This window comes from Orycteropus afer, unplaced genomic scaffold (genome assembly GCF_000298275.1).
Source record: "Orycteropus afer afer isolate SDZICR_OR568_19922 unplaced genomic scaffold, OryAfe1.0 scaffold00084, whole genome shotgun sequence".
NCBI lineage: Eukaryota > Metazoa > Chordata > Mammalia > Tubulidentata > Orycteropodidae > Orycteropus > Orycteropus afer.
Genome location: NW_006921671.1, coordinates 7344577 through 7359669, shown reverse-complemented (window position 1 = coordinate 7359669; position 15093 = coordinate 7344577). Strand labels below are relative to the sequence as shown.

At 37.9% G+C, this 15093-nt stretch overlaps 1 protein-coding gene across 1 annotated transcript in view; it reads left to right on the top strand.

The window, feature by feature from the left end:
• PLA2R1 (phospholipase A2 receptor 1) overlaps positions 1 to 15093 on the top strand; it is a 163467-nt gene that overhangs the window by 73034 nt on the left and 75340 nt on the right. Inside the window, exon 10 of the mRNA XM_007941852.1 lies at positions 3842 to 4011. Within this exon, the coding sequence (XP_007940043.1) occupies positions 3842 to 4011 (170 nt within the window). The remainder of the gene's footprint in view (positions 1 to 3841; positions 4012 to 15093) is intronic.

Here is a 15093-nt window from a genome sequence, read left to right as displayed (position 1 = left end):
GAAGGTTGGGCAATCCTACTTCCGTAGTGATACTGCCTCGGAAACCCAAGGAGGGGTCGCTATGAGTCGGGGCCGACTCGACGGCACATAACAACAACAAGAAATTATCTAAGAATAATGAAATTCTGATTCTAAGAATTATTCCTCTATAAAATTTGATCTTATAAATAGGTACACATAAGCAAAAACAAAATTATCATTTGTTTTTTCAAAAGTAACACTGTTTACTGAATTAGAGATATTTTTGTTCAAATAATAAAAACATATACATATGGTTATTTTTTATTCCATAAATTATAACATTTGAATTAAAAAATCTTCAGTGAACCAAACAAAAGGCCAAATATTATAAAACTCCAAAATAATCTCAAGTGAATAATTCCTAGAACTGAAAACAAAACAAAACAAAAAACCTGTGGCCACTGAGTCGATTCTAACTCAACAGCCTGTGTTTCAGAGTAGAACTGAACTCTATGAGGTTTTCAATGGCTATATTCTTATGGAGGTAGATCACCACACCTTTCTTCTGTGGCACCACTGGATAGGGATCAGAAAAGACTATAAAATGGTCTCTATTACTATAAACCAGAGTTTCCATAATCCTTTTAGTGTTTGAAACTAGATAGACCAAACCAAACTCACTGCCATCAAGTCAACTCCAACTCATAGCAACCCCCTTTGGGTTTCCAAAGTGGTAAATCTTTATGGAAGTAGATAGTCCAGTCTTCCTTCTGCAGAGTGGCTAGTGGGTTTGAACTGCCAACCTTCTGTTAGCAGTCAAATGCCTTAGGCACTGTACCACCAAATAGTAAGTAGTAAAGAATATAAAAAGAATGTAAAATGTTCCCTTGTTTATCAGTTGGAAACAGATACTCAGTATGGTATTATCAAAGCTTATTTTCTCAACATGTGGTTTAGAAGAAAGACACATTTGCTGAATTTTTTTCATAACAATGCCATCTTCTAAACTGGATTGAGAAACTAGAGTCTAATTTTGATTAAAAGGATTTGTATTGAGTGTCTGAGTATTATATGCAACTTAAAAAATATACTTATCGACAAGTCAAAAAATACGATCAATGTTACTAAATCATACATGTAGAAACTGTTGAATTGGTGGATATTTTGCTGTGCATATTCTCAAAAACAACAACAAATTAAATTTAGGGAGAAAAATATACTTGCCAATTCATAAAGCAGATGTCTTTTGTTTTAAGCAATGATAAATGGATAAATAAGGAGCTCTGGTAGCATAGTGCCTAAGGCACTTAACTGTTAACCAGAAGGCTGGTGGTTCAAACCCACCAGCCACTCCTTGGAAGGAAGGTTGGGCAACTTCTATTGTGATACCGCCTTGGAAACCCAAGGAGGGGTCGCTATGAGTCGGGCCCGACTCAATGGCACATAACAACAACAACAAATGGATAAATATAGCAAATCAGAATGGAACTAAATAAATCTAAAACCAATAGGGGACAAGAGTAACAGTTGTAATGAATAATGATACCAGAGGTCAAGTTCACATCATTTCCTTCCGTTGTCTGATAAATTTAGAAGGTATGAGTAGAAGTCCCTGGGTGGTGTAAATGGTTTGAGCTTCGCTAGCAATGGAAAGGTTGATGGTTTGAACCTACCTAGTGGCACCACAGAAAAAAAGCCCTGGCAATCTACTTCCATAAGCTTATACCCATCAAAAACACTATGGAGAACAGTTCTACTCTGAAACAGATGGGGTTGCCATAAATTGGAATTGACTCCACAGTGGGTGTACATAAAATAGTAGTATATTGAAAAAAAAAAAAAAAAAGTTTAAATGAAAAAGTACATGGAGTCTGTGCCTGCAAAAAATAGATGGTATGGATATGAGGGTGAGGGAAGAACCAGCACTGTCCTCTGTGCTTAGGACCAGCACAGTAATTAGTGGTCCCAGCCGTAGCACCCACCATGCAGTGCCTCACTGGCCACCTAGCATCCGTTTCAGCCAGCAGATGTGAATGATAATAACGCTACTTAGCCGAGGGGAGAGGGAGAAGTAGGTCATAGGTTGTAATAGCAGGAACCAATGGAAATGAAAGGAAACCTACAACAGGATCCAGGCAATATTTAGTTTTATATACTTTCTTTTTGAAGCACATTTACATAGGGTTTTACCACCATGGTCTGGTTAAAAAAAAAGAACTTATTTCAAATGTGCGCTACTTAAATTACTAATAGAGTATTTGCAGAAAATATTTACTAAAGCAAGATGAAAATCCATATGCTCTACAAAGGTGAGTATCATGGATGCCCAACTAAGATCACTAAATGTTGCTAGTGATGTTCATGGCATTCATAAGGCAATTCAGAAAATTCACTTCATTTTTGTTCTTTCCTCTTTTTCTTCCCTTTTTCCTCTGAGACTCCTCTATTCTTAAATGACCCCATTGCTTTCTTTCTTTTTTAAATTAAAGCTTCATGGTAATGAGAAAAAATCCAAAATTGGATTAAAATGTCTAATTTGCTTTCTTTTTAGGTTTCCTGGGTAATTTCATCAGGCCTGTCTTTTCCATTGACTCAGCAGGTCTGGCAAGAGTTACTGTTCCTTACAATTTGTTTCTTCCAAATTTTACATGTTTTTGAAACAAACTTCTCTAGATCATTTCAAACTGACTTTGAAAGTTCAATGCAAGTAAAACATTTTTAATATTCAAGTTTTCACGTTAGATATTCATATGGAAGCAGATACACAAGTTTTCAAAACTCTGCTTTTGATGTATTCATGTTGGAAAGGGACCATTGGCATCAATAATTGAACACTAGTTCGTTCAGATGTTTGGGAAAAATATTGTGAGTATAATTCCTTATATTAGTTGCTAAGATGCTAAATTTATCTACAGTAAAAATGCACATTTGATCACATTTAATTAAGCCAAGGACTCCAGGTATCTGTGAACAAACTGACTTGGGAGACATAAAATCACTATTCTGATCCCTGTTCCTTTCTCACAAGTCACATGTGGTGAGTGAGTATATGTAAACTCTGTGTTTCAAATCAAAAAACTAAAATCCATTGCCATAGAGTCAGTTCTGACTCCTGGTAAGCACATGCATTTTGGAGCACAACTGCTGATTTTCTTGGCTGTAATCTCTACAAAAGCGTATCTCTAGCCTTTCTTTCATGGTGGCACTGGGTGAGTTTGAACTGCCAACCTTTAGGTTCATAGTCTAACACAAAATGTTTGCACCACCCATGAACCTCTTGCTCTCACTGTTACTCTTATTACCAAACCTCAGTGGCCCTTTTGTCTTTTTCCTAGTATGCATCACAGGAATGGTTCATTTGGGGTTGGAGATGTCAGATGTTATTCTGCCCATCTGACAAGGATCAGAAAGATTGAGTGGTTTGCTGAAGGTTTCAGAACTAGTAGTAAGGGTCAGAAGTGGAACCTCAGCCTCCTAAACTCTAATTCAAAAAACATAATCGTCTTCCTTCTTTCTGCCCTTTGCCCACTCCCCTACGTCACTCCCCCTATGGTAATTCATCCAGCCTAATTACAAAATAGAGAACTTGTTGCACCAATAAATGGATTTCTGACAATGTGAACTGGAGCTGGACTCTCCCTCGAAAGAATTAAGTCTTGTCAGAGTCAAATTCTCCTTACTCATGTGTTTCTGGGAAACATACTGACATTTAGCATTTACCAGTAATGTTCAGGATCTTCAAGTATTTTCCTGTTCTGTGTTCTAAAAAATTAACAAGAAATGCTTACTCTGGTGTCATTCTGTGTACCTCATTATGTTTTAATGACATTATTTATTACCTAGTGACTTAATATAACCATTTCCTATTTCCCTCGTTAAGGTTTGAACAAGCTTTTATTACCAGTTTGATCAGCAGTGTGGTAAAAACGAAGGACAGTTCTTTTTGGATAGCTCTTCAAGACCAGAATGATACGGGAGAATACACTTGGAAGGTGGCAAGGCAGAAGCCTGAGCCGGTGAGGTACACACACTGGAACGCACACCAGCCAAGTGAGTAAAGTGGACTGTACGCTAGCTCTTAGTGCCTGCTCTTGTGTTCTTTGCCTGAAATTCCTTGCTTTCCTTTGCCTGTCTCCTTTGATTCTTCCTTATTGTTTTCTCAATTTCTAAATCAAAGAAAGCCATCATCATAGGTTTGGAGGGAGTGAAATATGGTTGATCATTTTTTAAAGTGTAACCCATATGATCCATTTGGCATATTCACAATATAAATTCATTGCCCAAAGACTCCACATACTTCTATTGGCAGGAAGTTCAGGTTCTCCCTCTTAGGCTTTTCCCTCCATCCCCTCTCATTGTCCAAGAGTCTCAGCCCAGAATAGTTATAATTCAAAGCACAGTGGAGAAAAGAAATGGGTAAATTTAATCAATCAGTTCACCCTCTGTGGACATCTGTGTTTTCTTACTCAAGATTACAGGGTTATAGCTCTATTAGTCACCCTCATCTGCTCAACTCTTGATCCTAAAACATAAAACTACCAGGTTAGCTAGTTCAGGGAAGCAAATGTTCTCAGACACAACCTCCACCAGAATCACCCTCTGTGGAAGAAACCTTAGTCCCTGTGTTAAGTTTAGGAGCTTAGGTAGCCTAGTGCCTGAGGCATTTGACTGCTAACCAGAAGGCTGGCAGTTCAAACCCACCAGCCACTCCTTGGAGGGAAGATTGGGCGATCTACTCCAGTAGTGATACCACCTCTGAAACCTAATGAGGGGTCGCTATGAGTCGGATCTGACTTGACAGCAGTGAGTTTGGTTTTTTTGGTTTTGTGTTAAGTTTAGACCACCAACCCAGGACCTCCCATTGCCTTAGGGGGAGCTTCTTTTTAGATGCTTTGTTGCCTTTCTTATCAGTGGTGCTTAATCAAAGCAATCCCAGTAGATGACAGCAGGTGGCCTCTAAGTTTATATCTAGAGGAAATGAGATAGGGTCCTCAGGCCCTTTCCTCCCATTGGGCCCCTGGACTCTTTGTGCACAGTGGTCTATTCCATCCTCAGAACTCTGTAGGCCAAAGTAAAGGTAGTGTTTATTAAGACACATCTTTTTCCAATCTCTGACTTTTAATCCTTTTGTCTCCTTATACTTAATGTCTCTCTTATAAATCAGCAGACAGCTGAATTATAACAACAACAAAAACCATTGATAAGATCTTTATCTTTTAACTATAGACTTTGGTCTACTTACATCAATTTTTATTATGGATATAATTAGATTTATTTTGACCATCTTATTATATCTTATTTGTCCTCTATTTTTTAGTTTCATCTTTCCCCTTCTTTCTTTCCATCTTTTGGATATTTGTTTGCTTGTTTTTTGATTCAGTTCTCCCCTCATGTCTTATCTGTACATTAATTTTCCAAGTCTCTTATGTTAGTGGCTATACTAGGCATTTTAACATGCATTCTTAGAGTCAAACATTCATCAATATCTTTATTCTCATCTTTAAAAATTATTCTGACTTATATATTATTATTGCTATCTACTAAGGAAGGTTGGGCAATCCTACTTCCGTAGTGATACTGCCTCGGAAACCCAAGGAGGGGTCACTATGAGTCGGGGCCAACTCGACGGCAAACAACAACAACAACAACAATTTTGATCTATTTCATTTCTGTTAGATGTTACTTTCCTTGTTTATATAGTAAATATTTTTTAGATGCATCCATATACTTTATGTACATACAATCCCATTGCCTTCTCGCCTGCATGGTTTCTGTGAAGAAATCAGAACTTAGTCTTATTGGTTGCCCTTTGTAGGTAACTTTTCGTTTTTCCCATGCTGCTTTCAGGATTCTTTCTTTGTCTTTGGTTTTGGTGATGATATGCCTTGGTGATTTTCTTTTGGGGTCTATCCTGTTTGGGGTTCTTTGGACTTCTTGAATGGATATATTCTTGTTTTCCATCATATCAGGGAAATTCTCTTCCAGCAAATCTTTGACAATTTTCTCTATGATTTTATTTATCTCTTCCTATTCTGGAATTCCAATTACACATACGTTATTTCTTTTGATGGTATCCCATGTGAATCTTAGGCTTTCTTCATTTTGTTGTTTTTTTTTTTCTGATTGATCCCTTTCCAAAGAAGTATTCCGGTATTTGTCTTCAATCTCACTAATTCCATCTTTCATTGATTTGATTCTATTCCTTTGCCCTTCCAATGTGGTATCTATTTCTGAAAATTTAGTATTAATCTTCTGGATTTCTATCTGTAGATTTTGTGTCATTTCTAATTTTCATTGATTTTGTCATTTTGTTCTTGTATTGTCTTCCAAAATTGTTCTAGGGTCTGTCTGTGTTTTCCTTAATTTTTTCAGTGTTTTCCTTGATCTGCCTCTCAGTCTGTTGAAGGTACCTAAATATAATTATTTTGAATTCTATTATTATATCAGGGAGTTCCAGTGCTGCTTCTTTCTTGGGTATGTGTTATGGGTCTGTATCCTGGTCCCTTATTTCTACTGCTTTATCTTGCTTCTCTGTGTGGATTGTGATGGTCTGTTGTCTCTGAGACATTGTGACATTGTTGTATTTATATTTAATTGGTGATTTTATGTTGGAGTGATTCACCCAAGATGTTTGTTTTCTTTGTTTTGTTTGGATGTATCCTAGAAAGCAGGGTACTTTGTTCCTCTATTCACTAGTTATCAGCACCTATGCACTCATCACTGTCTCCTGGTGCATGTGATAAAGAATGAGAGTGGATACACAGATCTCTGTTAGCTGTTTGTGAAGAACGGTTAAAGGTGAGTCAGGTGGTATTGGCTGTTGCGTATTATTGGACAGTTGGTGCAGAACCAAGTGGTGGCCCTCACTCAGCACTCAGTAGGTGGGGCTGCAGGAGGTGCATTTATAGTTGGGTTGTATGAGGATGGTTTCTGTCTTCCACTTGTTGTTATGTGCCATGGAGTAGGACCCAACTCATAGCGACCCCTCCTTGGGTTTCTGAAGTGGTATCACTATGGAAGTAGATTGCCCAACCATCCTTCTGAGGAGTGGCTGTTGGGTTTGAACCGCAAGCCTTCTGATAAGCAGTCAAGTGCCTTAGGCACTATGCTACCAGAGCTCCTGTCTTCCATTTCATCAGGCAAAAATAACAATTGAAAAAAACACCAAGAAAGTAAAAATGAAGACAAAAAAAACCACACAAGAACAATCACCAAAAAGAGAAAGAAAAAAAAAAAAAAAAGAGGAGAGGCAATAAATGAGAGAAAATATTTAAAGAAATACTTTAAGAAGACCAAAGAAATATAAATAGTAAAAGAGGGGGGAAAAACCCCACAATATCTGGGGAGGCAGGAATAAGAGAAAAGAGCTAGAGTAAGAAGATAATGAGGATGAAAATGGAAACAATGCAAAAAGAAAACAAGGGATGGGAAGAACCATAAGAAAGAAAAAATGGGAACCAGGAAAATGGGAGAGAAAAAAGCCCAAAACAGGAACCTGGAAAGGGAAAAAGAGAGAATAAAAGTAAAAAGAAAGAAAAAAAAAAAAGAAAAATTAACAAATCTGAGGGAGGGTAGGGCAGGGCACCCAGGCTCCCTCAGAGCACACAGACTGAGATAGAATACCTGCTGGCCCAGAAGGTGGGTGGAGGTGACGGATTGCCACACCTCCATTCACCAATAGGGTGTGGGGTATAAGAGTAACAAGGGGAATATCACATCTTTCCCGTCATCAGCCTCCTGTATGTCCATGCTGTCCTTGACAAGCAGAGCCTATTCTTAGGTCCCTGGAATCTGAACAAGAATGCTTTCACTTTAAATATGCAAAATGGTTGAACTACTTGTGAACATTCAAAATGGTTGCACTCTCCAGACAGCCAAAAGTCCACAGCTCAGTTTGTTTCCTACTTTGCTGTTTCCCTTTTTAGTCATCAGCCACCAGTGCAGTTGTCCATGCAAACTTTGGCTAACACAGACAATTTTTAGGTTAATTCTCAGGCCCTGACACCACTTGGAAATATTCAAACTGTCCATGCCATCAGGATAGCTGACAGTCTGCAGCTCCTTTTGTCTCCTTATTCACGGTTTTCATTCAGGTTCTTCTAGTTGGTGTTTAATCCACTTCTATATCTTTCCTTTCAAAGTTCAGGGCTCCAGGATTATCTTCTGTATCTGTGTCAATTGGTTTCTCTTTTCTTTCTTGAAGAGTGTACGTGTAGCTTCTCTGCCTATTCCACCATCTTACCGGAAGTCAAGATGCAGCCATATACTTTTTAGTGAATGTTCCATTCCATTGGCTCTAGTGAATGAAGCCAACAAAACACTGAGCAGCTTTGAGGAATTGTGGTAGTTTCATGCAACTGGAGAATATGGTATACAGAGAGTGCTACTGTTCTTAGCTACCTTTGATTTGGCCCACATATATGGACAATAAAAAACAAGGACCCAAATCCCACTGCCACAGAATTAATTCCAACTTATAGGGAGCCTGTAAGAACTGTAGAACTGCCCCATAGGGTTTCCAAAGCTGTGAATATTTACTGAAACAGATTGCCTCATTTCTCTCCCTCAGAGTGGCTGGTGGGTTTGAACCACCAACCTTTTGATTAGCAGCCAAATGCTTTAACCACTATACCACCAGAGCTCCTGTATATAGAGAGGATAAAAACCCACTGCCATTGAGTAGACTCATAGCAAACCCCATAGGGTTTCCAAGGCTGTAAATCTTTATGGAAGCAGACTGCTTCGTCCTTCTCCCACAGAATGGTTGGTGGGTTCAAACCACCAACCTTTTGTTTAGTAGCCCAATGCCTTAAACCACAGAGCTACCACAGCTCCTTATGTGGAGAGTAGAGTATATTAAAAATAAAGCCAGATAGATTATACTGAAACTACAGCTTAATATTACAGGCTAAAGAGTTTTCAATTATTGTCTAAATACTGAGAAGCCAATAAATGTTTTCAGTCAGGAAAATGGTAGGATTGGAACTGTTCTTTATTGAGGGTGTGAAGTAGCATGATACTAGTGGTTATAAGAGAAAACACAGCAGTGTAGCATGTGGGCAAAGAATTCCTGCTATCAAGTGAGACTCAAGTTCAAATCCCAGCTGTGAGATATTAGGGAAGTTAATAAATTTCTCTATATCTCTATTTCCTCATCTTTAATATAAGGATAGCAATAGTACCTACCTCACAAAATTATGGTGAAGAGTAAATTATTACATATTTCCCAATGCACTATAAACACTCAATAAATATTTGTTCCTATCCTTACAGAGAATGAATTTGCAGGATTTTGCTTAAAGCTACAGAGAGAACCATTGTTAATTTATTAGGGTTCCTCATTCATACATTCTAAGATTTGAACCTACTGTGTATTTGGCCAGACACCAACATGAATGTTCTAGAAAATGTCCAGAGTTCTGAAGGATGATCCGATTGATGTCTGCACCCCTAGATTTTCTCAATACTTATAAGCCAGCCTCAGATATTAAAAACAAAAAAGAGATAGCTCAAAGGAAGTCAATTAACATTCTCACAGTTAAATGTTGTTGCTGTTAGGCTATAGAGTCAGTTTTCTGCTCACGGTTAACCCATGTGTTACAGAGTAGAACTGTCCCATAGGGTTTTCTAGGCTGCGATCTACTGGACGTTTCTCTTCTGTCACATAGTGTCACTATGAGTTGGAATCAACTCAACAGCAGCCTGCAACGATCTTTGTGGGAGCAGATCACCAGGTCTTTTCTCCACAGAGCTGCTGGGTGGGTTTGAACCACCAACATTTTGGTTAGCAGATGAGTACTTAGCTGTTGTGCCACCAGGGCTCCTTCTTAGTTGAATGTATTATTGAAGAACTTGTACTGTTTTAAAGATGCATGCAAGGTGAAATTAAAATCAATTAGACTGTTTTGTATAAGAGTCAGTTTAAGAAACTTAAATAGAAACCGGTGACTTTGCATAGGTCTAAACAACACACATCACAATTCACTCAACAGAATAAACTTCTCATTCTACAGATCTATGGATATTATTAAAATGCAGAGAATAATAAATTTCCGTGTCACACTATTACTCCAAAAACTAAAAGCTCAGGTATCATTTCTAATATACTTTGGAATTTTTTTAAGAATGTCTCTACTTGTCAAAATAAATTAATACATTTTGAGTAGACAAAATCCTTAGTTTTTAATTTTACCTTCCTTGAGGCATATTTGGATGTGTGAAATTTAGAATCAGAGCAGAGCTCCTTGTCATTCATAAGTTTCTGCTATAATTTATTTGAGTGGCACTACTCTTTTTCTCTTTTCCCTGAAGCAAAAATAATGCCGTGATGCTCAGTTTGGCTGCTCATGCTGATTGACACTGAGTAAATTGTCTCTGAATAAGATGAAAATGTAAATCTTTTTTTGAGGAAAATAGCAATGTAAAAACCCCTGTGTTTCTCTTTTTCTTTTAAATTGCAGCTTGCAGAAACACCACCCTAAATCACATTTTCTTTCCTGCCTGTCACAAAAGAATCCATTAGCTTGAACCCCATGTCAGAATCTTAAACCAGCCCAGACTGACTAAATAAATTGACCAGTGAACAGGAAGCCTGCAGCTTTTTATAAACTCAGCCAAAAGTCTATCCTTATGTCATATCAGCCAAATATTCAATCTGTGATGAAATCACAGTTGTGTCATTTTTTTGAGCTTTGTATTATGCTGACAGAATAGTGTAATGAACCACCATGTACCCTCCACCCAGCCTCATCAGTTATCAACACCTGGCCAGTCTTGTTTCTTTTATCCCCCTCATCCATTCCCCTCAATTCCCATACTTTTTCACAGGAAATCTCAGACATCATATTGTTTTATCCATAAACATTTCGTTATGTATCTCTAAAGATAAACTTTCCTTTGTAAAAAAAAGTAAGACTATAATACAGTTATCACACATAAAAATAATTAACTGTAATTCCATAATATCAAATCTTCAGATAATGCTCAAATTTCTAAATAACTCATAAATATTAAATAGATTTTTTTTACAGTTTATTTGAATCAGAGTCCAAATGAGGTTCACACATTGATTGATAAGTCTCAGAAATTCAGTTTTAATCTCTAGGTTTTCCTCCCCGCTCCCCCAACTCCCCTCCTTTACTTTTTCTTAAAATTCATTTGTTGATGAAAATACATTGTTTGTTCTGTGGTATTTCCTACAATCAGGGCCCTATTGATTGTGTCCTCATCATGTTATGTGTTACTCTATCCTCTATTTTCCATAAACTTTACATTTTTATTTTTTAAAAGTTAGAATTAAAACCCTGATGAAATTCAGATCTTATTTTTTCTTCTTTGGAAAAACCAGTCATAGGTAGTGGTGTGTTTTACCTGAAGGCACATAAAGTCCAATTTTCTCTTTTTTGTGATGTTAGCAGCCATTGATGATCAATGCCTAGATTTATTGATTCATTTGGGTTTTTCTCATGTATAAACTGACATATTTCTATAAAGAGATAATTTCCCTCAATTTTTTGGCTACCCTGTGGTGTGGTTTTATAGGACAAACAGCATCAGTGTTCAATTTTTTCCTTTATTTGCCAGTTTTCACAATGATTATTCATCGTTAGCATCTTCTAACAGCAACTAGTTTGGTGTTTTTGTTTTTTTTTTTCCTTAACATAATTATGAAGTAAATGATTTTAAATGAATCTGATGTGTTTTAATTCATTGCAATTATTATCCTTTGGATGCTCAAATTACCATCTTTGGCCAATTAGACTCTCTTTGAAGACTACCTCCTGAGTCCTTTGATATGATCTTAGTAGTCTTTGACAGTGTCCTTGCTTTCTGGTGTATATATATCAAGATGTATATTTCCTGCTCTAGATCTAGAAACATTCGTTTCATCAAGGAACTGTGCTTCCTTGTAATGGAAATGGTATTATTTCAGTATCACAATCTGGGTATTGTACCCATTACTTGTTATTTTTTCTAGATCATTTCATTGGATGGAGCTGGAATGTGTGTGTGTGACTGTGTATATATGTGTGTATACCTATGGGTGCTGATGTTTCCACTTCAAATTCAGGACTGTAAGATTTTTACTTAACCTGTACTATATTAGCTCTGTATTTCCTTTCTTTTATGCCAAAACTCCCTGTTCTCAAAGGCACCAAGAAATTCTGTTTTTTTTTTTTTAAAGGCACTCTATGAAACTTTATATTTTGAGAGAAAAAATATATATTTAGGTGAAACAGAAAGAACAATACTCAGCAATACACTGATTAAAGGGAATGATGATAAATAGGGCTTTTCTCATTCAGGGAAAAGCTAATACATAGAAACTGAAATGAACTTTGACTTTAGATTAAAGATTCAATATAAACGGAGGCTCATCTGTGGTGAAAGAAAGTAGGTGAGTTTGTACTTGGTGAATTAAAAAAAGCCTTTCATGGTTATATTAGAGCTTTATAGGTATCTGTACAGAGAAAAATAAACACTGAGATCACTATTTTGCATGCACCCATAACTGAGGCTCTGACAAAAGTTTTGTGTTTATATATCTAGATACTACTGCAGAAGAGACGTGCTTCACTCATATGGGATAATTCCAGGGCATTTTTACCCCAGTTATTCCAAGTCAATGGAAAATGGGATCCCAATAAAGCAAGTCAGAGTTGTTCTCTTGAAAGTCCCTTACACATACTGAATAGGTCCTAAGAAGCCTGCCAGGTCTGTATGCACAACAGATAAACCAAAAAACCAAACGGGTTGCCATCAGGTCACCTCCAGCTCATGGCAATGCCGTGTATGTCAGAGTAGAACTGTGCTCCTTATGGTCTTCAGTGGCTGATTTTTTTTATTTTTTATTTTTGGAGATAAATCTCCAGGCCTTTCTTCCAAGGTGCCTCTGGGTGAACTTGAACTTCCAACCTTTTTCTTAGCAGCTGAGTGTGTTAACCATTTGTACCACTCAGGGACTCCACAACTAGATAAGCTGATCCATTTTAAGGCTTATCTGAGTTTTGAAATTAACCGTCATATAAGTGAGGATAAGCTTGGTTTCATTTCTGAATACCCCTTGGACAGACTTACATCTTGCTATAATCATATCAATAACTATCATATAAGGAAAATGTGATGGTAGAATTTCGAGGAGGTATTATGGCCACACCAGGGAGAGAAACATTATGATATAGAAATAAGAGTAAGCTCCATGGGAGAGAAGGAGTATCATTTGAAGGGAATACTTGTTCATTCATTCAATCCCTGCCCACTCTGTACATCAATATTCTCATAGTAGATTCAAACAAATCTGGTTTCAAATCCTGAATCAAACACTAATGATGTGGTCTTAGGCAAGTTACTAAATCTCTGTGCTCCAATTTTTCCATCTACAAAATGTAGATACTAATACCAACCTCAAAGAGGTTTTTTTAATTAAATAGGGGAAAAAAAAAAAACATATATAATGCATAGCTCAGTGCCTGGCAGATGTACCAAAGCAAAAAACCTAACCCACTGCCCTTGAGTCAATTCCAACTCATAGCGGCCCTTTAGGACAGAGAAGAACTGCCCTATAGGATTACATAGGTTGTAAACCTTTATGGGGGAGCTCTGGTAGCATAGTGGCTAAGGCACTTGACTGCTAACCAGAAGGCTGGCGATTCAAACCCACCAGCCACTCCCCGGAAGGAAGGTTGGGCAATCCTACTTCCGTAGTGATACTGCCTCGGAAACCCAAGGAGGGGTCGCTATGAGTCAGGGCTGACTCGACGGCACATAACAACAACAACAACAACAACAAACCTTTATGGAGCTCTGGTAGCATAGTGGCTAAGACACTTGCCTGCTAACCAGACGGCTGGCGGTTCAAACCCACCAGCCACTCCTCGGAAGGAAGTTTGGGCAATCCTACTTCCGTAGTGATATTGCCTCGGAAACCCAAGGAGGGGTTGCTATGAGTCGGGTTTGACTCCACGGCACATAACAACAACAACAACAAACCTTTATGGAAGCAGACTGCCTCATCTTTCTCCCACAGAGCAACTGGTGGGTTCAAATCACCATCCATTTAGCTAGCAGGCCAATGCCTTAACTATAGCACCACCAAAGCTCCTTTGGCAGATGTACATTGTTGTTATGTGTTGTCGAGTTGGGTCTGACTCATAGCAATGGTATCACTATGGAAGTAGGTTGCCAGTTCCCATAAAAGTTCAGAACTTCCCTGCACCTGATAGCTTACCTTTCCTTGGTGGAAAAGGAGAGAAGGAATGAGAGGGAATATGGGTAGGGTAGGGGACTTGAGAGGTAAGGATTTGAAAGAGGTATTTCAGGGAATGAGAAAATAACTAGACAGATTAAAGTAAAATAATTGAACAAAGGCACTGAGCTCCAGCCACTGTTCCCTCCTGCCCTGAAGCCACAAGTAGGTTTTGTTTGTTTGTTGTCATGTATTTTGCCAAACAGGTAGAAGGCAGAGGCTTTCCCAGCCCAGTTCATTTTTCATGGTTAGATATTCTTGTTGTTCTTAGTTGCCCTCCAGTCAGCTCTGACTCACAGTGACATTATATATAACAACATCAAACGGTACTTTATCCGGCACCAACTTCACAACCAATGGTATCTTTATGTCTACTGTTGTGGCCATTTTATCAATTCATCTTATTAAGAGTTTCCCTCAGTTTCACTAGCTCTCCACTTTAACAAACAGGTCCTTCTTCAACAATCAGTCCATCCTGATGAAGTGTTCAAAGTAAGCAAGTTGAAATCTTGGAGAATATTCTATGATATATAGGGTTTTAGTTGGCTAATTTTCAGAAGTAGATCACCAGGTATTTTTTTCCTAATCTTAGTCTGGAAGCTCTGCTGAAACCTGTTCACTATGGGTAACACGGCTGGTATTTGAAGTACCAGTAGCATAACTTTCAGCATCATAATAACACACCAGCCACCACAATATACCAAACAGAAAGATGATGGATATAGGTAAATGTTCTTACTGTTGTTAGATGCCATCACATCAGTTCTGACTGATAGCAACCCTGTGTATAAAAGGAAGAAGCATTGCCTGGTCTTGTGCCATCCTGACAATCATTGCTATATTTAAGCCCATTGTTGCAGCCACTGTATCAATCCATCTCGTTGAGA